General features: G+C 50.2%; 2 protein-coding genes across 7 annotated transcripts in view; one reads left to right on the forward strand and one right to left on the reverse strand.

Moving 5' to 3' along the window:
* Nucleotides 1–4: 4 nt before the first annotated feature.
* On the forward strand, nt 5–6,729 carry LOC113878465 (neuferricin). Of its 4 annotated transcripts, XM_027519581.1 has the most exons (5): nt 31–286; nt 2,733–2,847; nt 3,937–4,077; nt 5,129–5,315; nt 5,818–6,299. In XM_027519581.1, the coding sequence occupies exons 2-5, from the start codon at nt 2,763–2,765 to the stop codon at nt 6,029–6,031; spliced, it is 627 nt and encodes a 208-aa protein (XP_027375382.1). In that variant the 5' UTR covers nt 31–286; nt 2,733–2,762; the 3' UTR covers nt 6,032–6,299. The 4 variants fall into 4 exon arrangements, with proteins under 4 accessions (XP_027375383.1, XP_027375382.1, XP_027375381.1 ...); XM_027519582.1 differs by lacking the exon at nt 2,733–2,847 and having other exon boundaries at nt 5–286; nt 5,818–6,327; XM_027519580.1 differs by lacking the exon at nt 2,733–2,847 and having other exon boundaries at nt 31–556; nt 5,818–6,729.
* Nucleotides 6,730–10,930: 4,201 nt separating this feature from the next.
* ANKFY1 (ankyrin repeat and FYVE domain containing 1) overlaps nt 10,931–24,580 on the reverse strand; it is a 69,435-nt gene continuing 55,785 nt past the window's right edge. For all 3 annotated transcript variants that reach the window (XM_027519578.1, XM_027519577.1, XM_027519579.1), the window contains 8 exons: nt 23,509–23,709; nt 21,379–21,555; nt 19,514–19,661; nt 18,937–19,027; nt 18,501–18,625; nt 16,735–16,881; nt 15,659–15,749; nt 10,931–15,132 (listed from right to left, as the gene is read on the reverse strand). In XM_027519578.1, the coding sequence (XP_027375379.1) occupies nt 15,000–15,132; nt 15,659–15,749; nt 16,735–16,881; nt 18,501–18,625; nt 18,937–19,027; nt 19,514–19,661; nt 21,379–21,555; nt 23,509–23,709 (1,113 nt within the window). In that variant the 3' untranslated portion in view covers nt 10,931–14,999. The remainder of the gene's footprint in view (nt 15,133–15,658; nt 15,750–16,734; nt 16,882–18,500; nt 18,626–18,936; nt 19,028–19,513; nt 19,662–21,378; nt 21,556–23,508; nt 23,710–24,580) is intronic.

Consider the following 24,580-nt stretch of genomic DNA (forward strand, 5'->3'; position numbering starts at 1 on the left):
TTGCTACCATCTTTGTTGGGGGCGGACAACCTGCAGGCCAGAATATCCTCTCGCCAGTCACCTCCTTAGTATCTCTCAACAGTCGCTAGCTATGCTAGAAAAGTACGAGGAAGGTTGGAGCCAAGGAGTGAACTTTTCGCCAAAGACTTTCCCTTCCAGTGCCCCACTGTCCCCTTAGTGACATGCGGACCCGGGAAAGCGCGCGTCGCGCTGGTGACGTCGCGGCCGGTTCTCCGCCATCTTAGCTGTGGACCGAGAGGTGTCAACTTCGGAGGAGCCAAGAGGGGTACGGCTGCGTAAATGCCGGGGCTCGGCGGGCGTGGGCTCTGGCTGGGCCCGGCCGTGGCCGTGGCGGCGGCGGCGGCGATGGCCGCATGGCTGATGGGCTGGTGGAGTCCCCGCGCCGACTTTCGCCTTTTCATACCCGAGGAGCTGGCCCGCTATCGCGGCCGCCCAGGGGACCCGGGCCTCTATTTGGCCTTGCTCGGCCGCGTCTACGATGTGTCCTCTGGCCGGAGGCACTACGAGCCCGGGGCCCACTATAGCGGCTTCGCAGGTATTAGCAGGGCGGTTCACGCTTTTTCCTGCTACGACGCGGGCGGGTAGCCGCCTGCGCTTCATTCATGCACGTATTCATTTATTCGTGTGTTCATTTCCTCCCCACATTTCGTCAGACCAGCGTGGGGGCCGGGCTCAGCTGCATCATCCATCTGGTGTGTTTTGACTATAGACAACTGTCACGGCCTCTATTCTCCCTGTCTTTCCCCACCGCTCCTCCTGACTAGGTTGGAGAAACACATCACTTGTCTCCTGTCAGTTCCTCTTTACCGGCCTGCAGAAGCTTCCAAGACGTGCTTTGTGGCTCTCAGGGCACAGAGATGAGTCCCTGCCCTCAGGGTTCCCCAGCTGATTCCAATCTTTCTTCAGTGTGTCCCAGTAAGAAGTGACTTCCTTTCCCCCATCCCAGGTTTCCCGAAAAATAGTACATTTGGTTTGCTCCTAGTACAAACGCTTTTATCTGTCTTCCTTAAAGAAGTTTATCAGGGGACTTTTGTGGGATCCACGTTGGATCCCTGGTCAGGAAACTGAAAGTTTGAATGCTACCTGCAAGGAAGGTTTACAATCCCACCTGCTGCAAGTAAGATCTGGTGCAGCCAGATAAATAATAAAGTTCATCAGGCTAGAGCACAGGGAAGGAGTCTGGCCATCTTTATAGTCTTTCAGTACTTAGAACAAAGTTGGGCGTATGTCAGGCCACAAAGAACATTTGTCAAATGAGGCTTATTCTAACCCTTTTTTACAGCTGGGGAGGATTGGAGGATGTAATTTGCCTAAAGCCCTCACAACTAAGTCCTGACTAGGACCACCCCTTTTAGAGATGTTGCTTTACCAGCCCAGAGGAATGACCACCTCCCAGATTAAAAGTAAAAGCAAATGAGGAGCAAGCCTAAAGCCACTGACTAAGCTGATATTAAATAAGCATTGTCCATTTGTCATTATATCTGGGGAGTTGGGAAGCTGCCTCTGGCACTTAAATACAAGGCACGTCCCTGTCTCTAGGGAGAACTTGAAAAGTAGAAGCACTGACAGAAGGAATTACGTGCAGTTGATGATGCTGACAGGTCCTCAAACAGTCCAAGAGAGGGAAAGGACTTACCCAGGGCTGCACAGTGAGTGAGAAGCAGAGATGCAACTGAAATCAAGTGTTTTATTCACCTGCCAGTTGAGGACACTTTGGATGCACTCTCCTGCCACTCCCTGATGCAGCTGTCGTGGCTGTATGCATGTGTGAGCAAAAGCCTCCCCCTTTCTGGGGTGATCTTTCTTTTGTGGTGTGCTGTCCTGTAGAGTGAGTTCATTTGTGTCCCATGTTACTTACCATCCATTTATTAGCCACCGCCATGTAGCTCGCCTTGTCCCCAGCCCCCTACACACTCGAGTAGGGAAGCAGATACATTCACTTATTCATTCGCTTAGTATTTTTATGAAGATATTCAGATGGTATAAAATCCACCCTTTTAGACAGTAGAATTTAGTGGTTTTTAACATGGGAAGTTGGGCTTTCCTGGTAGCTGAGCTGGTAAAGAATCGACCAGCAATGCAGGAGACCCCAGTTCGAGTCCTGGGTCAGCAAGATCCCTGGAGAAGGGATAGGCTACCAACTCCAGTATTCTTGGGCTTCCCTGGTGGTTCAGACAGTAAAGAATCTGCCTGCAATGTGGGAGACCTGGGTTCGATCCCTTGGTTGGGAAGATTCCCTGGAGGAGGGCATGGCAACCCACTCTAGTATTCTTGCCTGGAGAATCCCATGGACAGAGAAGCCTGGTGGGCTACAGTCCATGGAGTCACAAAGAGTCGGACAGGACTGAGCAACTAAGCACACACAACATGGGGAGCTGGGTAAGTATCACCACTGTCTTAGGCCAGGGCATTTTATCACCTCCCCAAAGAAACCCCATTTTTGTTAGGAGTCATTCTCCATCCCCTCTGACTACCTGGCCCCTGGCAATCAGTATCTACTTGCTGTCGCAAAAGATTTGCCTCTTCTGGCATTTCATGTTCATGAGTCAGACTTGTCACCTTTTGTGTCCGGCTTCATTCACTTGGCATAATGTTTTCAAGGTTCATTCATGATATGTTGGCGAGTATCAGTACTCTATCCCTTTTTATGGCCAAATAATATTCTGTTGCGTAGATTTTGCTGATCTGTTGATTATTTCTTGGATATTTAGGTTCTTTCCACCTTTTGCTTATTATGAATAATGCTGTTACGACCAGTTTTGTTGTGGACGTGTGTTTTCAGTTCTCGTGTGTGTATACCTAGGAGGGGAATTGCTGAGTCATATGGTAATTCAATTTTTTGGTTGTGCTGGGTCTTCATTGCCGCATGCAGGCTTTCTCTAGTTGTGGCAAGCAGGGACAACCCTTCATGGTGGTGCACGGGCTTCTCATTGAGGGGGCTTCTCATTGAGGAGGCTTCTCGTTGCAGGCCACAGGCTCTAGGGCACATGGGCTTCAGGAGTTGTAGCTCTTGGGCTCTAGAGCTTAGGCTCAGTAGTTGTAGTGCATGGGCTTAGTTGCTGTGTGGCATGTGGCATCTTTCAAGACCAGGGATCAGAGAATGATGATCAATTTGTTTAAAATATCAGTCTAAGTGTTATACAGAAAATAGATTAGTGGAGGACAGAAATAAACACAGGGAGACCTTCTGGGGTTTACTCTAATAGCTTAGATGAGAGATGCCGGCAGCCTGAGCTTGCTTAGTGGTAGATGGAGCCAGGTGGTCTGATACAAGAACTATTTAGGAAGACAATAGGACTTGGGAACTAACTGGATGTGAGGGATGAAGGAGGTGTCAAGGACTGCACTTCTGGATTGAGCAACTAGTTATTAACTGAGATAGAGAGTATTAGATTGGAGGCAGGTTTCCAGGGACTGGGGATGCCATGTGGACATTTTGAACTTGAGATGTCTGCAAGTCCTCTAAGGAATGTTGAGCAGACAACTGGATATACAGGTCTGGCGCTCAAGATACAAATTTGGCACCTTTGGTATCGAGGTGCTACTTGAAACCACAAGAGTGGATGAGATCATCAAGGGGAGGGTGTGGATGGAGCAGAAGAGGTGAACAAGAATCGATCCCCGAGACTGGCAGAAAACGAGCTAGAGGGGTAGGAGGAAAACCAGGAGTGTAGTGTCACGGAAGCCAAGGGACTCCGCCGTGTGAGATGTTGCTGAAAGTCAATGAAAGAATGGGGTACGTGCGAGAATATGTGTCCAGGATCCAGGACCATCTGTCACCAAGGAGGAGGGATTAGCTTTGCTTAGGGCTGGGCAGTGAGGGTTTTCAGGAGATATTTCTCAGAAAATAGGTTCTTGAGTTGGTGTAGTGTTGGTGATTTACAAGCGAATCTACTGGAAACCTCTCTCCCGCAGGCCGAGATGCATCCAGAGCGTTTGTGACCGGGGACTACTCTGAAGCAGGCCTTGTAGATGATGTATCCGACCTGTCATTTTCTGAGATGCTGACACTCCAAAACTGGCTTTCATTCTATGAGAAGAACTACAAATTCATTGGTAGGTATTCTGCAGGTCATTTCCATAGATTTCATTTAGTTGTCTTGAATTTGCCACACTGCATGTGAGATCTTAGTTCCCTGACCAGGGATCATACCCATGCCCCCTGCATTGGGCGCTCAGAGTCTTAGCCACCAGACCACCAGGGAAGTCTCCGGGTAAACCTAGAAGTGCTTTCTGCTGCTTCTCTTGCCATATGACAGGGGCTGCTAGTAAAGGCCACCTGTACTTTAGGACTTGGAGGTAAAAGTCCCTGCACCTAAGAACTGGTACCTTCTTGGCTCTGGCCTCCTGAAGCTGCTCTTGCTGCCATTGCTTAGACCTTACAAATTCTGACAGGATTTTAAACTAAAACCAGTCCATGCAGTGTGTCTACTGAAGGACTGAGCCAGAAAAGAATGATGGACAGGGGAGAGCATGAGCTCGGGGTCAGACCTACTTACTAGCTTGAGAGACTCCCCAGCTACTTCATCTCCCAGTCCGTCTCGCAGGACCATGGGGCACTGATTTCTCTCTCATAGCCGTGTATGAGGATTACAAAACACTGGTAAAGTGCCAGCAAAGCTCCTGATACTGAGTGAATGCTCGATGGATGACTTATTTATGTTACATAAGACAAAATAATTCAATGTGGGGAAGAACTTAGCCACAAAACTGTTACTCAATAAGCAATTCATTCATCAAGCATTTATGGAACACCTGCTCACCTCAAGTACTGTGAAACATTGAAAAACGAGTGACAGGTGGTTCCACTCCCAGGGAACTGATGTCTGGAATGGGGGAAGATTTTATGTTTTCTGTCCTGGAGGTCTCTACACCCAGAACAGGGAGGCTTCTATCCGGAGTGGTGTAAGACACAGAGACGTCAGGGCAGAAGGCGCCACGAGTCCTTCCAGCCAGCTCCTGATACACCAGCAGCCAGCCAGCCACCATAGAGCCCCAGGGGCAGAGCTCTCCTGGGGACTCAAGCTCTCCTGGGGCTTCTGCAGGAGAAGCCTCTGTCCCGCCCCCTCCCACCACTGTGCTGACGTCAGCTTTCCTGCCGCCACAGGAAGGGTGATAGGAAGGTTTTACGGAGAGGATGGGCTCCCCACCCCAGAACTGACCCAGGCAGAAGCCATGATGACCAAAGGCTTGGAAGCAGACAGACAGGAGCTGATAGAGAAGCAGAGGTTCCCACCGTGCAACGCTGAGTGGAGCTTCATCAGGGGTAGCCGGTTCTGGTGTTCCCAACAGAGGTAAATGGGCTTCCCATCTGTTCCTCCCACCTCTCCCCCAGATCCAGCTTCTAGGTCATCTGAGTTGTTCCCTGAGGCCATAAATTGAGAGTAACCCAGGAGAACTTGGTCAAGACCCATGTGCCCTGGGATTCTTAAGCCAGACAGGGCTTCTGAGATGCTCCCAGGCCAGTGAGGGCGGGGGAGCCTTTCACTGGGGTTGTCAACCAAGCAGGAAAGTGGGGCTGCCTCCTGGGAAGGCAGATGGCTGGGGCCAGGGGGAGCGCAGAGAAAGGAGGACGCTGCCCTCGGGAGGGAAGCTGGAGGAAGCCAGGGTGGGGGGGTGGGGAGAGCATGAGAGTTCAGGTGAACACTGCAGACTGTCACCTTGGGAAAACACCAAGATGGGAAGTGGGATGGTGTCCACTTTGCACAAGGCCTGGCTCACTGCCTCCTCCCTCCCCTCTCCAGAGACACTCAGGAGTTAGTGCTTCTAAGAAGCCCTCTTTCCTTCTTTCCTTAGTGGAGGTGTGAGCAGAGACTGGATCGGCGTTCCCAGGAAGCTGTTTAAGCCAGGTGTCAAGCCCCATTGTGTGTGTGTGAGAACAACTGGCCCTCCGAGTGACCAGTCGCCGGAAAACCCTACGCACAGAAATCGTGGGGACCTGGACCACCCCAACTTGGGGGAGTACCCAGGCTGCCCACCCCTCGCCATCACATGCTCTGTCCCCCTCTAAGCTGCACCCTGTGTGTCCGTAACCCCCAGGGAACCCTGCCGAGAGCCCTAACAAGCTGGAGGATGGCACCTACGTGAACAAGAGGGTCTGGAAGGACTGGGCCACACTCTGCAGACGGGACTCATGCCCCTCCCCGCGGGCTCACTGTCTGGTGACTTAGGCCAGCACGTGGCCTGCCTGGTACTGGTCAGTCTGTTGTTGGCACTGTTCCTCGGGTCTCCTCCTCCTCTGGAGTTGGCAGACATTAATGGGCACAAATATGACCAACTCGAAACTCACTGGACCAACACACAAAAGGACTCCGCTCCAACAGCTTCTTTCCCAGGGACTGCTGGGGTGCCGGATCAGCCGCTGGCCTGGCCCTGCTGGTAGTGCCCACCCTGCTCAGGGATCAGGGGCTCTGACACTCCTTCACCATCCAGAAACAAGCAGACACATCCAGAAAGGCCAGATGAATGAACAGTGCTAACACAGCCCTGTTCCTGTTCCCCACGTGCTATTGTGAGCCCTTTTACAACCATTCTTAGATGTAAGACCTGTGCCCAAAGGCAAACTTGCATTGACAACCAAAAGCCACACTGAGTTAATCTGAGCTGGACCCGTATAGAGGTGAACCAGGACAGGCTGATTCTGGAAATGGAAAAGCTTTTGCTTGTGTAGATGCAGCAAATCCAGATCTCTCTGAACAGAGCAACAATTTATGTAGTCCTTTGTGTTAATTTTTTTAGAACATTGGCTGCACTGGGTCTTTGTTGCAGCGTGTGGGCACTCTAGTTGTGGTGCATGGGCTCAGTTCTCCAGGGCATGTGGGATCTTAGTTCTCTGTCCAGGGATCAAATTCGTGTTCCCTGCATTGAAAGGTGGATTCTTAACTGCTGGACCACCAGGGAAGCCGCAAAGCAACTGTCTAAAGCAAGGATATAATTTCTTTCTTGAACACTTCAAATTAGGGACGTACATCTATATGTACATGTGCTCAGTCGTGACTGACTCTCTGAGCCTCATGGCTGTAGCTCATCAAACTCCCTTGTCCATGGGATTTTCCAGGCAAGAATGCTGGAGTGGGTTGCCATTTGGGATGGTGTGCTTTCAAAGGGAGAAGTCTGCATTTTGAGCCAAAGGTGGTTTCACAGCCCTAACAGACAGTGGGAAGCACAGCATCCAAGCCTGGGAAAGGCTGCAAAAGCCAGTACCAACAACCTGGACAGTGGGTCGAGTGTCCAGGGTCATCTGCAATCTCCCACACTGGGCCCAGTTCATGCATTACCTCCTGGATTCAAGTTAAGCAGCTGGGGCAAGGAGTGTTCCTACTTTACAGATAAGGAAACGAACCTGGCATGAATCCAGGTCCACAGTCTCCCCATCTGCACCTTCACCTCAGCACCTCCCAATCCCCTCAGCTGTTGACCTAAACATTCTCTATCCTTCCTTTCTCTGTCTCCTCTCCTTTATCATTCATCTCACTTAATAGCTCTCCAGGTCCCCTGCCAAGAAAACAGGCCACCTCCCCTTAATCAGAATGGCTTGCTGCCCTATGGCCGCAGCTGCTCTTGACCCCTGGGCCCTGCTCTGAGCTCCCTTTGCCCCCAGGATCTTCCTCACCTGCCCTTTGGGGCCTCTCACCTCTTCCTGCCTCCCTCCCTCAAGTCTGCATTCAACAGCGCACTTCCCTCCCCTCACGCCAGATTCCTGCCAGATTTCCTCTCAAATACCTATCTACCTATCTCCTGTCCCAGCAAAGATTTTATATTAATTTTAGGAGTAAAATTGCTTTATGATGTTAGTTTCTGCTGACGACGAAGTGAATCATCCATATGCATACATATATCCCCTTCCTCTCGAGGGCCACCGTTCCCACCGCCCATCCCAACAAAGCTTGAAGACGCTGCACATGCTCACTGTCTCTGCTGCTCAGCCCCCATTTGCTGTGTAACACAGTCGCCTGGCTTCTGCCCTCCTCTGCTCAGCAGCAGGCTCAACTCTGTGCTGGCAAAGCCATTCCACATTCAATGATTACCTACCTGGGCCTGTCACATTTGAGGGCCTTCATGCAAGCGCCCCTTGGCTTTTTCCTCATTTCCCTTATCTCCCTCCAGCATTCCTTCTCAGCCTCCTGTCCTCCACACACCCTTCCCTCCAGCTTCTCTCCTTCAGCTGTCATCTAGTTCGGGCAGCCTTCTGGTTATTTCTGCAGGCACCGCAGACTCCACAGTCCTGGCATCCAATCTTCATCTTCTTCCTCGAGATTCTTCTGATTCCCTTGGCTGGTCCCACCATGGCCATCTTAAAGCAGCCCTGTCACACCAAGGACTCCTCCCAACCAGCCTCCAGGTCCTGGCAGTCCCACCCCCTTACCTGTTCCCAGCACTCCTCTTGCTGAGGCCTTCCTTTCTCACGCGCTGTAACTGGACTCCCTCCAGCTACAACCCCGCAGCCCCCTCCTGCTAAGTCCTCTCCTGCTGATCAGGGCATTATTCTCCAACTAAACCTCTTCCATGGCTCCGGCATCTGTAGAGATGTGCTAACCCTTCAGCAGCACAGGAGGCCCTCCTGTGGTCCGTCTCCTCTCAGCCTCCATTCTCTCTCCCACCACCTCCCGCGTGCTGAGCCCTCCAGCCTTCACCTTGCTGCTTTATGCGTGCAGCGCCTTCACCCAAGCTGTCCCTTCTGCCCGGAATGACACCTCTTGTGCTCAGTTTGTCTAGCTCTTGTTTTGTGGTAACTCAGTCAACTGAGAGGCCTCGCTAACGGTCAACCCAACAGTGGATTTAGATGCGCTTTCCTCTAGGAAAATAATTCTGCGTTCACTTCTAAAGTAACGACTGTCACAGTGCCCTGTAACTATGAACTTCCTGCCAGCCTCTCGCGCTGGACTGCAGACCATCTTTTGAGATGGGGACTGAACATTACTCGGCTGTGTAGGCCCACGGCTACTGTACCTAGCACACGGGAAGTGTGCTATTCACTCTGGCAGGTGAGGCAAGCACGGCCTGAAGCACTTAATAAAAGCACACAGCAATGAAGCTGAGCCTGGAACTCAAGGTTCTTGTCTTGATTCAGTGCCATGGTCCTGTGTCCACCGTTTGGTGTGTGTCTGCCCTCCTGGAACAGGACAAACAATAGGAGGTGAACTTGAGTGAGGACCTTGTTCCAAGTTCCACACACCCCTTAAGCACAGTGCCTGAGGCATCCTGGTGACTCAGCCCCAGGTTAATGGAGGACTAGTGTCATTGCCACTGCTCTCCTGAGTTATTCAGTATTTACCAAGCACCTGTGTCCCCTGGGGTTCAGGCTGGGAGCTCACAGTGTGGGGGAGTGAAATCCTGGCTAGAGCAGCCAGAGGCCGCTCCTGGGGGAGGAACGTGGGGACAGCCTGGGGGCCAGGTCCAGAGTTGTTTATATCTTTCCAAAAACAAACTGAGAAAAGGAACAAAACGAGAGCCGTCCCAGCCATGTATGGACTAATCTGATTTCCACCCTCAAAAGCACTTCTACTACCTGGGCCCCCCGACTCCTTCAAACAGGCAGCAGACATGACTCCCCCGGCCTGCACCCAGGAGGACCTCGCTGTGCACACCACGATTCGTGTACCTGCCCAGGACGGAGGGCGCATCACTCACCGTGCACACCACGATTCGTGTACCTGCCCAGGAGGGAGGGTGCAGCACTCACCGTGCACACCGATTCCTGTACCTGCCCAGCAGGGAGGGCGCAGCACTCACCGTGCACACCATGATCCGTGTACCTGCCCAAGAGGGAGGGCACAGCACTCACCGTGCACACCATGATCCGTGTACCTGCCCAGGAGGGAGGGCGCATCACTCGCCGTGCACACCACGATCCGTGTGCCTGCCCAGGAGGGAGGGCGCAGCACTCGCCGTGCACACCACGATCCGTGTGCCTGCCCAGGAGGGAGGGCGCAGCACTCGCCGTGCACACCACGATTCGTGTGCCTGCCCAGGAGGGAGGGCGCATCACTCACCGTGCACACCACGATTCGTGTGCCTGCCCAGGAGGGAGGGCGCATCACTCACCGTGCACACCGATTTGTGTACCTGCCCAGGAGGGAGGGCGCATCACTCACCGTGCACACCGATTTGTGTACCTGCCCAGGAGGGAGGGCGCAGCACTCATCACGGATCCCCTTCCCCAGGGCAACCCTGTGAGCCAGGAAGAACCACGGTCACTTCTATTTTACAGACATGAAAATTGAGGGACAGAAACCATGCGACTTGCCTGTTTTGTACTCACTCAGTATTTACTGACATAATATGACCAATTCTCCTCAAGGATGGCTATTAGGATTACTTGGGATTGTTTCACGAAAGCCCCTAACAGTGCCTATTAATTATGAGAAAAGCCACCAGAAAAGATTTATCAGTCACTACATCTGGCCTGAACAAGGGATGAGCAAAATGGAGGACGGGTAAAGGAAAGGAAAACACTAGCTCAAGAAGCGTGAGGGCCACGTGAGCTACTGGATTTGTGCGACTGCATGGTGGGGGCGGGGAATGGATCACTAGACTTTAACTTGCAAACCCCGATTCTTGCCTTAGTTTTCTCTGAAACCCACAGTAACAGTCCTTTCTTCAGACCACAGCCAGCAGAAACCTCACCATGGATCTTCTTGAGTCGCTCCTAAATAATGGAGTCAGGGAATTTCCAGGGTCTGCAGAAGAGCTGCAGTGGGGTCAGGGGGCTGAGCCGGAGCAGCTGTGGTCACGGGTGTCACCGTGAGCTGAAGCTGGGCCAAGAGCACAGTACATCCAGGCAGCTGGTGGTTATGCCCACAACAGCTATTTTTTCACCACTATCAACAATGTGTTTCTGAAAAAAGTGTTGGAAATTCAAACTTTCCTGGAGGGTAGTTGTTAAAGAAATGTATTCACATGTCAGAAGTTTAAAAAAAATTTGTGTATTTGTTTTTAATTCTTATTGGTACTTTTTGCATTAAAAGAAACTACAAATGTTATTAAGGTTTCCACTTTAAATGCACAATTTTACCTCATTTTATTTATAAGGACTTGTTACATAAAATGCAAATATCAATATTTGAAAAATACATTCCATTACACGAACTCCAAAGAAACAATGCTGATAAGTGCCATGGTCCTCCTGATGCCCTCGCCCCACACTGACCACCACCTGGAATGGCTTGGAAGCCAAAGTGACCAACCTAAACATGTGCCTGCGGTTTCTGCCCAGGCCTCCCCCTTGGTAGAGCACACAGGGATGTATGTCGTGGTAACAGCCAACTCCACGCATCTGCCCAAAAAACAATGTTAAGTCATTAAGTTGAGCAGGCTGCCAACTCAAGACTCCCTAGCTACAGAACACCAACACTGTCTGTTTTAAGAAGTTAGTATATTGTTTATGCCACACAAAAAAGTAACTGTATAATGAATGATCTTTCAAAGAAAGTCCTTAAGGCATCTATGATAACTTCTGGAAATTTAGTAAGTGTTTTAGTCAAATAAGTCAGCTCTTCACTGAATTACTTCCACAAAATGAGAACGTGGCTTCCAAACCCCTTTAGGAAATTGTTTGCCCTCGGCTTCTTCCTCTCCCTGGCTGGGCGTGGGGAGCTTTGGTGCTCAGATTCGAAGGGGCTGGGCTTGCCAGTTCCGTGCCCACTTCTCCTGGGGCTGGTCCTGAGGGGAGCAAGCCCAGGTCCCAGAAGCAGGCTTGTCTCACGAGCTCCCTCATAGCTTCAACCTGCGAGCTCCAGGCGGGGCTGTCACGGAAGCATCCCACCTACTTGCTCATGCTGCTGTCACATGCAGAGTGAGTTTGCCTTTCAGATCTAATCATTACATAGCTCAATCGGGTTTTCTCCTCCAGATTAAAAATAAATCAAAACCGAGATGGAGATCAAGGCTCTCCCCTGTCCCAAGGCTTTTCGTCCACTTCCTGCTTATGGATAAGATGAGCACAACCCGTGTAATACGACAGGTGGGAGACATGAACCAGGAGTGGCAGTGAACCCACCAGCACGTTGAGCTCCACGCGAGGAGCCCATTCGGGGGGAGCGGTGAGGATGCTGACAAGGGTGGTCACAAACAACTCAGGGCTCTGAGGTAGAGGGCCAGCGGTCATGTGGACCCCCACTCCTGGAGAGAGAGAGGCAGGTGAACTGGGCAATCTAATCCGGCCTCAACTGAATCGGTAACTGGGGTTGACAACACACTGGCAACAAACTCCAGACAGAACACACATTCTAACATGTCATTCAGTGAGACACCACTAAAAAGAACTGGAAATTAAGAAGTCCTAAACGCAGGCACTTAAGTTTGTGGGAAGTTTCCTGTATTCGAGGATAATAGCAAGTTAGTTTTAGCCACTCTGTTTAAACATAGACACAGTTTGTACCTTCATCTTTAAAAAAAAATGATGTAAGAATACACTGTCTCTCAGATCTGATGAGCAAGCGGCAGTTAAAAAGCTAACTTAGAGTTAACAATGTTGACTGATGAAGCAAATTATATTTCAATCAAGTTTAGTCTTCCTGCTCTACTCACCCACAACTGGCAACTTTCTGAATGAATAAAACTGAGCTTTAAGCTATGGATTAAATTGTGACAAGAACAGCCAGGCAGTTTGTTCTAGAGTCATGTTCGATGGCTTGGAGAACACAAAGAGGACCAAGAGCATGTTGAGTCCCCCCAGAGCAGCCACCACGCGAGGAACTGAGAGTGTGGCCTTCCCGCCCATCGGGAGAGCCAGGGAGAGCCTAAGACTATGGAAAGGTGCTTCTTCTAGATCTACAAGAATGCACTCTGAACAGAGCTCACAGAACGTTCCCCCCAACCCGTGGAGGCTAAGTACCATCACTGTCCCTAGACTCTGTGAAGGTAAACAAGCTTGACAACTTCAGACATGATTATAAGATTTTTTTTAGAGTGCAGTTAGAGGCAGGATTGTTACTAAGATTGGTATATTACGACAGGGGCAGGACAACCAGCCTCATCCCTCACTGAATTTCCATCCTCCTCTCTCCACCACGGACGGTGAAAGAACAGGATAAAAGTACCGAACACCTCGATTCATAACTGAAGCATAATTGCCTTACTTTCCAGTGACAGAATCAAACCACCCGACTAAGGCCTACTTACTCAGGCCCTGTTCAAGCAACAGAAAATGGAAACTGAACACATGCTCCACATGGTCAGGTGTTTGCCAAGACCAGTTGTTTTTCTAGAAAAATTCAGTATGAAATAGGTCAGAGACTTTGGGGGATAGGGAACTCTTGTAATTAATTTTTTTCTTTGAAACACTGCACAAGCTCATATTAACATAGAAAGCATATATATCTTATAAATCACAGAAATATTAAAAAAAAGTAGCACTCTGGTTTATCAGCTCATTTTACACACATATTTAGGCAACAGGATGTATAAATTCTACAGTGACATGGAGGACATACCCACTATTCAAACAAAAAAAACAGACTGCTGCAAAAAAATATTTAGTCCCTTTTACACATATATGCACACTTCATTAATGCAAAAAAAAAAAAATGTAGTGGTTACTAAATGTCTGAAAAAAACAGTATATATGATTGAGATTGTTAATCTCTGAGTATAGCTGTACAACACATATTGTTCATCTCAGAGTGTTTTTCTTTTTTTCAAAGCAGTGGTATAAGTTTCTCTCTAAATGTGCATTTTTAAAAAACTGGCCAAACCTTCATAAGAGAAAAGAAGTTTAACACCTCAGGGTTAATATATATGTACTAGCAGCGACTAAGGCCTGACAGGTTCCGGGGGCTTTATCAGCACATGAGCCTTCCAAAACGGGGTCACACATGTTTGGCCAGGGCCTTTGGCTGGTGGCTCTCACAGGGCAGATCAAGAACCTACGCAGAGCTGGGACCCAGGCACCCTCTCTGGGGTGCTCACAGAGTAACTGGGAAGGTTTTTAGCAAGAAACACTCATGTCAAGGAGATGGGACCTGCTGGTCTGAGGCTGCAGATTCCCTCTCCTCACTTGGCCCCGTGTGACTCTCTTGCTCCAAAGGACACTCCGAGGGAGTTTTCCGTTTAAGACTTAGTGTGAGCTGAGGTCCAGTCAAAGCTGACTGGTAGAATCACTGATGCACAGATATGTGAGGGTATTTTTGAATATGGATTTTTAGATTGGAATCACCAGTAATGCAGCTATATAAAAAGTGCAGCACAAGAAAAGTGCATTTTCTCTACCACTGCCTAGCGGCAGGTAACTGAGGACTCCACAGACAGGACATGGCAAGAGGAGAGAACAAGACGGCTGCTAGGAGGTGTCAAGCTGCCAGAGTGCAGTTGGACACCCCAGTAGTATGAATACCGGTAAAGCTTTCAGTTGTTAAGGCCACAATTTTTCAGCTCTCATCTTTGAACCCTGTTTAGAAAGATTTCACCTTTTTTAAAGGGGTAGTTCACTAAAAATACAGCTTAGCTTTTCCAAAAAACAAAAAAAAGAGTGAGAGACTTCAGGCCAAGAGGATCCTATTTACCTTTACGGAAACACTGTGCAGAGAAGTCCACAGCCACTCACCCCAAAGGAGAGCCAGCTCTCGCTGGGCAGCCAGACACCGGCTTCCTACGGTCAGGCTCAGACTGGGAAGTCCGCCCAGGCAGGAGACGTCATGAATGCTCTGAGATGGACACTAAGCTACTGGAAGAGAACATGGGTTTCAAGTGTCCTTGTACATTGCTAGCAGAATGGGGTCTAATTCCTATCGTATTTACCACTTAGGCTAAAAGGCCTGGTCCGACTAGTGAGACACCTAGCGACCTCGATCATGGTCTGACACACTGACAATCATACAGCATCATCTGAAATGGGATCTACCCCCCTGGTCCACAACTGTTCCAGTCTCTTGCCGCGGGAAGACGACGGCCAGCTCCTGCTCTGGGTGGGGTCAGGCTGGTGAGCAGAGCAGCTGCTGGGGAGCGACTGAGGATGTGGCCTGGACCTTCCTGGGGGCTCACTAAGAGACTCCCCCCAAAGTCAGGACATCAAAGCAAATGTTGCAAACTCGCACAGGCTTGTTCAGGTCAAACTTTATAATAGGAATCTCCTTGGTCGAGCATTTATGGCAAAGAAGACGTCCGCAGTGACGACTGTGGAGGCAAAGAAAAGAGGTGTGAGGGGTTTCTTGAGAGTAGACTGCGGCTGGGCACGTGAGCACTGTCACAGCAGCCCCTGCAGCAGACACGCGAGCCCGTCCTGGTACTCTGCAGTCAGCTCTGCCCCTTGCCGGCTCACTCACACCGAGGCCTGTATAACTGACAGTCCATGGTAACAAAATTCTGGCCAGTAATTAAGTTAAGTGATCCGGAAAAAGCCTCTTGCTTTAAGGCTCGAGACAGGCTCAGCAAGAGCTAGGGAACTCTCACACTTGGGGAAGATGACGCGAGGCCTGACAGGCTGCCTAGGACACTGGACCCCAGCATTCCACAGGAAAGCCACCCGTCTGAGTGTCTGCTGGCCTCCCTATGTCTCTAGACGTGGGCAGGGTCCCGTGGTCAGGTTTTTCCCAGGAGAGTCCCAGGCCCTGGCAGGTTCATGGTTTCTCGTGGGGAAAGGCAGAAGCAATCCGCAGAAGCCTCCTTACTCCTCTGGTGGGTGACTGGGGGCGGGTCTTACCAGTGATGTTTGCGCGTTGTGACTCCGAACTTGGCAGTGCACTCGTAGCAGTTGGAGCCATCACACCACGGAGGCTCCTTGGACAGCATATCTGTAACACAGCACAAGACCAGTTCCTGTCAGATACTGACTGTGTCCGGCCAAACCAGGGAGCAGGGGGAGAAGGGAACTGGACCAGGAAACAAAGGAACACATGGCAGAGGGATGTGAGGGACAAGAGGGCAACAGAGCATGCCTCCTTTCACTGTGCTTTGCAGATACCGTAATCTTTTTCACAAGTCGAAGATCTGTAGTGACCCTGCATGGAGCACATCTATTGGTGCCATTTTCCCAACAGCATTTTCTTACTTCATGGGTCTGTGTTACACTTTGGTAATTCTCACAATATTTCAAATTTTTTCATTATTATTATATTTGTTATGGTAATCTGTGATCAGTGATCTTTGATGTTACTATTTTAACTGTTTTGGCATTTTTTAGCAATAAAGTATATATAAATACATTGTTTTTTAGACAGTGCCACTACTTATGCAACAGACTACAGTATTATGTAAATATAACTTTTACATGCACTGGCAAACCACAAAGCTTCGTGTTGACTTACTTCATCACAATAGTCACTTTACTGTGGTGGCTGGAAACTGACTGAGGTCTGCCTATTCTAACTGGGTCACACAGGGGAGGAAAAGTCAGTGGGGCTAAACCAAAGGCCATTCTGAAGGATGGAAAGATTTGGCATCAGCTGAAGGATGAAGGGTGTGCAGACACATAGCCAGGAGCGCTGGGGAGACCTGCCTGGAGCCAATGGGTTTCCCATAGGATCTGGGAAAGCAGGAATCTGACGGGGCCCCAAAGCAGGACACGCTGTAAAGAGACTGCTAACAAGGACACTCCCCAACCCTGCTCAAAGGCGCTTTGCGGCATTCACAGACAAAATCCTAAACCACGTGGTGCCTCGAAAACTACCATCTCAGATTGTACAGCAAGTCATCCTGAGATTTCAAGACCACCAGTACGTCTGGGTAAAAGACACTGCCAGGTGCCTGCACTGATGCAGCTGAACACAGGCCACTCACCTAACAGTCTAAAGAGCAGCTGCTTGGTAGCGACCTGGTAGTTGAAGATGTTGACCCCTTGGTTGTTGTTCACCCCCAGGCGGGCCCCCGAGCGGACGATGGCACGGCACAGGTTGGCGTTCCCTTTCATGTATGCCAAGAGCAGCACTGGAAAACAAAACCACATGCAGGGCTACTGCCCACCCGGGCCCAGCCTGGCCCTGCCAAAGGGCCAGCAGAGGATGGCCAAGGGCAGGACACAGCACTGGCAGGACATTCGTTAGCAAAGTCCCCATGACACACAGAGGGCCCTGCGGCTCTGGTAAGAGCTCTGCAGAGGATCTGTAATATCTTGCAGCCAAGGACCAGTCATGAGCCAGGGGCTCCAGAGACACACTCTTGCCCATTCAAAGCTTTGGCCACAAGAGAACTGAGGAGGGAGTAGATGCCACGGGAAATATGCACCACTGTCTCAGCTGCCTTCCTCCTGCACAGAACACTCTCCACACAATGCAACAAATTCTAAAGACTGGTGAGGTGTGCACACATGGAGAAAATCATAAACCAGTGTGGTCAGCCTGCTCCAGAAAGTTACTCAACCCCATGGAGCCTCTCTCCTGTGCCAGGAGTGGACACCCAGGCTCTGGCCAGCCCACCCTCCTGGTCCTCCCTACAACTACAGCTACCAGCAGCTCGTTTTTACTTACATTTCACAGATACTTTATTTAAATTCTTTAATTCTGCAAATGATTCACAAAAATTAGGTTATTATTTCAAAGGAGGAAGCAGGCATAGAGATATGATGGAGCTGGGTATCTGAAACCAGGTCTGGGTAATTCAGAAGCCTGGGCGTGAAGCACCTGCCTGCTTGCCGGCCCCTGGACCACGCTGCTCACTGGAGCAGGTGCTGGGCTAGCAGCTCACTCCCAGAGCTGACCCCCCTGAAGCTTAGGCTTGCCACTGCTGGCTTGAAAACATGTCCATGAATCAAGGCCAAGAATTCTTCCCAAGGTCAAGAAGGAACGACCAAACATTTGGTTCCATGCAGAGGTTTGGGCTACCTCACGGTGACAGCACCGCTGTCAAAGGCCACAGAGGCTCTGTCTGGCATGAACGGGGGTACAGCAGCAGTGAACAGTTCAGACAGCCCTGGGCTGGGAAGAGACAGACCTGGGTTTCATCTTTGTTTCCTTACTTGAAAAGTGGGAACGCACTGCACGTACTGCTTACCTCATATGGTTATTGTGAGGAAGAAAATGAATGCAAAAGTACATCAAAAGCACTATGAAAGCTACACAAGTTAACACAGTGATTGTGGGTGGTGAGAGTACTACCATGAGAGAGGCCTGTTTATTAACCCCCTCAATCAAACATCAGCCCTTATCTGTAGAAAACATGCCTTCTCTGTGAATATGTACTATGACCCATTTCCTCCTTCTGAAGCACCTGTGAGGCAACTGTATTTCCTCTCTCTCTCGGGACCTGAAAGCTTGGGAAGGGACCTAGCTGACTAGATACAAGGTAGATGAGGCCAACAGAAACAGGCAGGACAGCCTGTCTGGACATGGGTATGGCTTTGGAGCACTAGATACGCTTTAGATGTGCTTGTACCTAAAGTCAGACACTGCCAACTTCCGCCTCAGGGATCTGTGATGCCACTCGCAGAGCCCAGCCGAAGTGCACGGGGCTGAGTGTCCTTCAGTAATGACACGTGTGCCTGGGCTCCTGATTTTCCAGGAAGCAAGGAACACCGGTGAGACAGGACCAACAAGAGCCTCACCACGTACCTGTGTTTCCTTCTGCATCCGGTTTATCCAGAGGATACTCGGGCATGCACTCTAAGAAGAGATCAAAGATGGCTGCAGCATTCTCCTTGCCATACTGTCCCAAAATGTGCAGTGGTGACTGGCCTCTGAGAAGACAAACTGGAAAAGTTAGGTGTGTATCTGCCATGGCCATCATGAGTAAAAGAAATGGGACTGTCTGAACTCTGTGATGCTGGATAAATCTAAAGGACACATAAGTTTATGTGTCATATAAGTTTACCTAAAACGTATTTTCAAAAAGAAAAGTTCCAGGGCACTAAAGGCTGGTCAAGTGCCCTAGTGATCAGTTCTGCATTGTGCACCTGGGGCTCATGTAAGATGCCTGTGACCACCAGCTCGGAGGGGTGCACCAGGGGACGTGGAGTCCTGGCCTCTGCTCTGAACCACACATACTCACCGTAGATTAAACGCTTCAGCATCCACGGTGCACTCTGTCAGGAGGACCCGGATGTTGTTGAGTCGGCCATGCATGACAGCAAGATGAAGAGCTGGGGAGGAAATCCTCTTACAGCACGAGCCCAGACGCACACACAGAGCATCTCAACTCTTCTCGGCCTCACAAATCTCCCACTGAATGGGACCCAGTCAGAGCAGCCATGATCCGCTCACAGAGCCGCCACCATTCGCTCAGAGCCCTCCTTTCCAGTCTTCACTGTCCCCAAGAATAATTCTAAATGCAACCTCCTAAGATTTGCTTTGTGCCTCTGCAGTTATCCAAAGGTGAGATTTAACGGTTTCACAAGAAGCCATTCGGGTTTCTAGGGTCACCATTCACATCAGGAGGCTGCCCAGGTCTCCATCAAGGAGCAGGCTGCATGCCCAGCTCAGAGCATTTCCTGTCACAGCCCGGCCCCTGTAAGAGCCAATCTCCGGGACGGGGAACAGACCCAATGGTGCGTGCTGCCCTGCCACCCCAGAAGGAAGGGAATGCTTGAGGCCCTTGGCACCGCACACAGGGAACGCCTGGGAATTACCGTTATTTCCATTCTCATCCACAGCAGCAAAGTCCACTCCATTCTCCAAGAGGACTGAGCAGATGGTGGGAAGGTCCTGCTGGGCAGCAAGGTGGAGGGCGGTCTGGCGGTGCTTGGTTAATTCATTCACTTTGGCACCTGCAAGGAGCTGATGACGTTGATTACATGAGCAGCTGCTCTACCACCACCAACCAAGGTCTGGCATAAGGGGGCAAGCCTGCCAATCTCCTGCCCGCCAGGGTTTGCCCTCCTGGCTAAGCGGGGAGCTAACTCCTGGGGAGCCTCAGGACCACAAAATCTGTCCCAAGGGGAAAGTGGCAATTACCAAAATGTCCAAAAAGCCACTCCTTAGGACCCAAATATACTAAGACTATGGGATATAATAAAACTACACAGGACTGCAGTGATCTGCACCGTCCTCACACACAGTGGACACAAGATGTCCAAGGAGAGATAGAGAAATGTGTACGTACACACACACACACACGCATACACGCTGAAGGTGTTTAAAAGCACGTATACCAAACTCAACGCAGAGCTGGGAGTGAAAGGGAGATACTAACCACTTTCTGTCCTTATGTGTTTTAAGTTTCTCCACAATAAAAATATACTATTTTTGTATTTTTTTTTTTAAGAAAGAAAGCAACACAGAGAAGTGCAGAATCAAAGCAAGAAGGCCCTTTAAATAATATATATTCATTTATCATCCACTTTCTAACAAAGTTTCAAAAACAGCTACTAACAGAAAAGACTACATAGTGGATAAATACCATAGCATATATTTGAAAGTTGCTAAGAGAGTAGATTTAAAAATTCTCGGGCTTCCTAGGTGGTCCAGTAGTTAAGAATCTGCCTTTCAATGCAGGGGCCACTGGTTTGATCCCTGGTCTGGAAATATCCTGCATGCCACAAAGCAACTAAGTCCAAGAGCCACAACTACTAAAGCCTGTGTGCCTAGAGTCTGTGCTCCGCCACAAGAGAAGCCTCTGCTTATGAGAAGCCCGTGCACCACAACAAAGAGTAGCCCCTGATCAACCACAACTAGAGAAAAGCCCACATGCAGCAAGGAAGACCCAGCACAGCCAAAAAATAAAATACATAAATACATCTTTAAAAAAAACCGATCCTCATCACAAGAAAAACATTTTTGTAACTATGAATGGTGAAAGATGTTAAGTAGATTCGTGGTGATTATTTTGCAAAATATACAACTATCAAATCAATATGTTGCACAAAATATACAACGAAACACAGTATGTTGTGTTTAGTTGCTCAGTCATGTCCGACTCCTTGTGACCCCATGGAGTGGAGCCCACCAGGCTCCTCTGTCCATTGGATTTTCCGGGGAAGAATACTGGAGTGGGTTGCCATTTCCTCCTCCAGCAGATCTTCCCAACCCAGGGACTGAACCCGGGTCTCCTACGTTGCAGGCAGGTTCTTTACCATCTGAGTCACCAGGAAAGTCCAATGTGTTGTATGCCTGACGCTAATGTTGTTTGTGAATTCTGCCTCAAAATGTTAAGTAATAAAGACTAGTGACAAAAAGAAAGAGAGCACTCCCTGGAAAGCGCCAGCTAAGAGCCTGGCACGGAGCAGGTGGACAGACACAATCTCGTCTCCTGATGCCCCCGCCTGCCTCTGCCACCCACAACCTGCCTTCCCTCATGACCTCACCTCAGCATCTGCCCACTGGGCGTGCAGGACATGCCAAGACACACTTGCTCTCCCGAGTGTCCTGGCTGCTCCCTAAATTCCCACTGGCCTTTCCCAATTCCTGGCAAAACACCTGTGACAATACAGTCTCCACACACCCTATAACATGCTTTGTCCACAGCTTACAGCAGTAATGTTTCAGGGACACTCACCAAGTTGCGGACAATAATCTCAGAGCCTGCCTGGACAGCAAGGTGCAAAGGGGTCAACTTGGAAGCATCCTGGACTCTGGAATTGACGTTCGCCTGGACGCTGATCAGAAACAGGACGCTTTCAATATCAGAGTTCTGAACTGCCACGTGCAGAAAATTCCGGCCCTTGTTATCCACCTAAGGCAACAAGTGGGAACCAAAATGTTAGTGGGTGTCCCCCACAAGAATGCCTCCTGAGCACCTGTGAGCTGCACTGACCACCGGAGAGGCCGCACTGCAGTCCTCCCCACCCCAACCCCCAAATTACAGACCCGCTCTGCGTATTTGTCCAGAGGACCGTGTGTGCATGGCCACATCCATGTGGTCAGAAAAAGGGAGCTAAGCCAGCTGCCCTGGCATCCTCCTGCAGCAGGAGCAGACCTGGAAGGCCAAGCAAGAGATAACCTGAAGGACAGGGAGAGGAGGCTGGCAAAACACTGGGCTGCACAGGGAAAGGCACAGGCGATGCTGGCCGTGGGTGTCTCCTGCTTTGGCGAAAACAAACACCCAGCACTCGAACACCGCAGCCGCAACGCCAGTCTGACCTGTGAGCAGCCAAAAGAGCCTTCAGAAATTTCCACCAAAGTCTCCTCTTTCAGTGAGCTACAGGATAATAATTCATGTTGGGGAAGGCCACCAACAGTATGTCACAGACTTTGTTCCACTGATGTACAGCAGACAGCGGGTCATTCAAATCCAACCACAGAGGGCACGCCAAATACCAGGGCTGTCATGTCAGTGTGAGGGCTCGGGAAGAAGGAAGGGAGACATGCTACACACAGCACATTCCTTCACATCACACACACACCCACCCATCCGCCCCCCGACACACACACACACCCAGCATCCTTCACATCACACACATACCCAGCCATCCGCCCCCCAACACACACATACACCCAGCATCCTTCACATCACACACACATCCACCCAGCATCCTTCACATCACACACACACATCCACCCAGCGTCCTTCACATCACACCCACACCCACCCATCCACCCCCCAACACACACAAATACCCAGCATCCTTCACATCACACAGACGTCCACCCATCCACCCCTCGACACACACATACACCCAGCATCCTTCACATCACACACATCTACCCCTCGACACACACATACACCCAGCATCCTTCACAGCACATACACGTCCACCCAGCCACCCCCCGACACACACATACACCCAGCATCCTTCACATCACACACATCCACCCCTCGACACACATACACCCAGCATCCTTCACAGCACACGCACGTCCACCCAGCCACCCCTCAACATACACATACACCCAGCATCCTTCACAGCACACGCACGTCCACCCAGCCACCCCCCGACACACACACACACCCAGCATGTGTCTGCACTGGTTTCACACTACATGAGGAGGAAAAGGTGAAAGGACTGTCTCCATTTAAGAACATTCTACCCCATGTGAGCAAGGGTGAGGTTAACACCTACACAATCAGTCACACCGAGGCAAATGCTGAAGAAAAGGGATGCACGGAAGCCTCAAATACAAAGCCAAAGTCTTCATCCATGTTAGGACTTTTGTTCAGGTCCCAAATTTCCATTTCACCTTCATAAACGGCTACTCAGAGACCTCAGCAGTACTGTAAGAGCTGGATGGAGAGGCACGTATCTGAGGATTGACCTGACAAACCCACGTCAGCTCCCACCTCAGACCGGCTGCCACAGTCTCCTGGCCCAGTCTGCTGCTGCAGGTCCACAGCTTATCGTCTAGAACGAGGACAACCGAGACTGCTAAGCTGAATGGTGGCAGCTCCTCTAAAACCCAAAAGCTCCTCGAGGTCAATTTAAGCCTTTTTAAGATATTCATTGCTAGGGCAAGTAAAACACCAAGAAAACACAAAGCATGCCCTCAGTTCTGCAAGATGAGGATTCCTGTCACCGGGCCCCGTCCTTGTACACGTGGCTCCACTGGGTGGCCGACGTGCAGGGCAGAGCAGGCGCATTCCACCAAGCAGTGAGCAGGCACCCGAACGGCCAAGACTGAAGAAACACCTTGATACAGAAGAGGCCTGTTTAGTCCGTGACTTGTGTTTGGCCGGGTGTCGCTCGCTCACCTGCTCGGCAGCCCCGGACTCTCGCTTCAGGATGGCCTCGGCCGCCTTGTTGTTCTTGTAGGTCATGGCACAGGCAAAGGGGGTCAGGCCCTGCCGGTCTCGCACATTCAGGTGGATGTCGGGGTGAGAAATCAGCAGCTGAATGATGACACTGTGTTGGTTGCTGATGGCCACGTGGACAGGCGTTCTTCCTTCTGCATCCTTTGGGGACCAGGCACAGATTTCAACATCGAGGTGAAGATAAAATCCAGGAAAAATATGACACAGAAAAAGTTTAAATCAAATTCACTTCTGAGAATTAACACTGCCACTCTGAATCTGAAATCATCTTTTCAAGAGGCCAAACACAGGATGACTGACAGCCACTCTACCGCCATGCTCCAGTAGCCCAGGGACACAAACACATTTGGTTTAGAGAAGCGCAGTCAACCTCACCTTTAAGTTAAACCACTACTCATCTGCTAGATGAGTGAAGCAGCACACACAGGCTAGAATGCTGAAAAGCATCAAGGAATGTGACTCAGGGATGTCCCATTGAGCTATTGAACATTTTCTTAAATACAGTACTCAGCTTGGGACTAGAACAAATTCTCAGTGGCCATCTGTAGCTAAAGGGGACAGGATAAGTTGATTGAACAAACCTTCTTCACTTTGTAGAAAGGACAAAGACACAGAGGAAAAAAGTTTTGACCTGGAATAATTACAATTATGAGACAGGCTGTGGGGGCTTCCTGGTGGCTCAGTGGTAAAGAATCTGCCTGTAGTGCAGGAGACGCAGATTCAATCTCTGGATTCCCTGGGTCGGGAAGATCCCCTGGAGAAGGAAATGGCCACCCACTCCAGTGTTCTTGACTGGAAAATTCCATGGCCAGAAGAGCCTGGTAGGCTACAGTCCACGGGCTTACAAAGAGTCAGACACCACTGAGAAACTAAATACCAACAAGACATCTGTACGACCCAGGAGACAGTCAGTTCCTGTGTCTGTCCCTTTGGCCCATTCATGGTAAAGCAGGGGTCCAGGACCGGAGACTGCAAGGTGTCCAGACATTAGAGGAGATTCCCCTGATTCTGG

The sequence above is a fragment of the Bos indicus x Bos taurus genome, chromosome 19 (assembly GCF_003369695.1).
Source record: "Bos indicus x Bos taurus breed Angus x Brahman F1 hybrid chromosome 19, Bos_hybrid_MaternalHap_v2.0, whole genome shotgun sequence".
Lineage (NCBI taxonomy): Eukaryota > Metazoa > Chordata > Mammalia > Artiodactyla > Bovidae > Bos > Bos indicus x Bos taurus.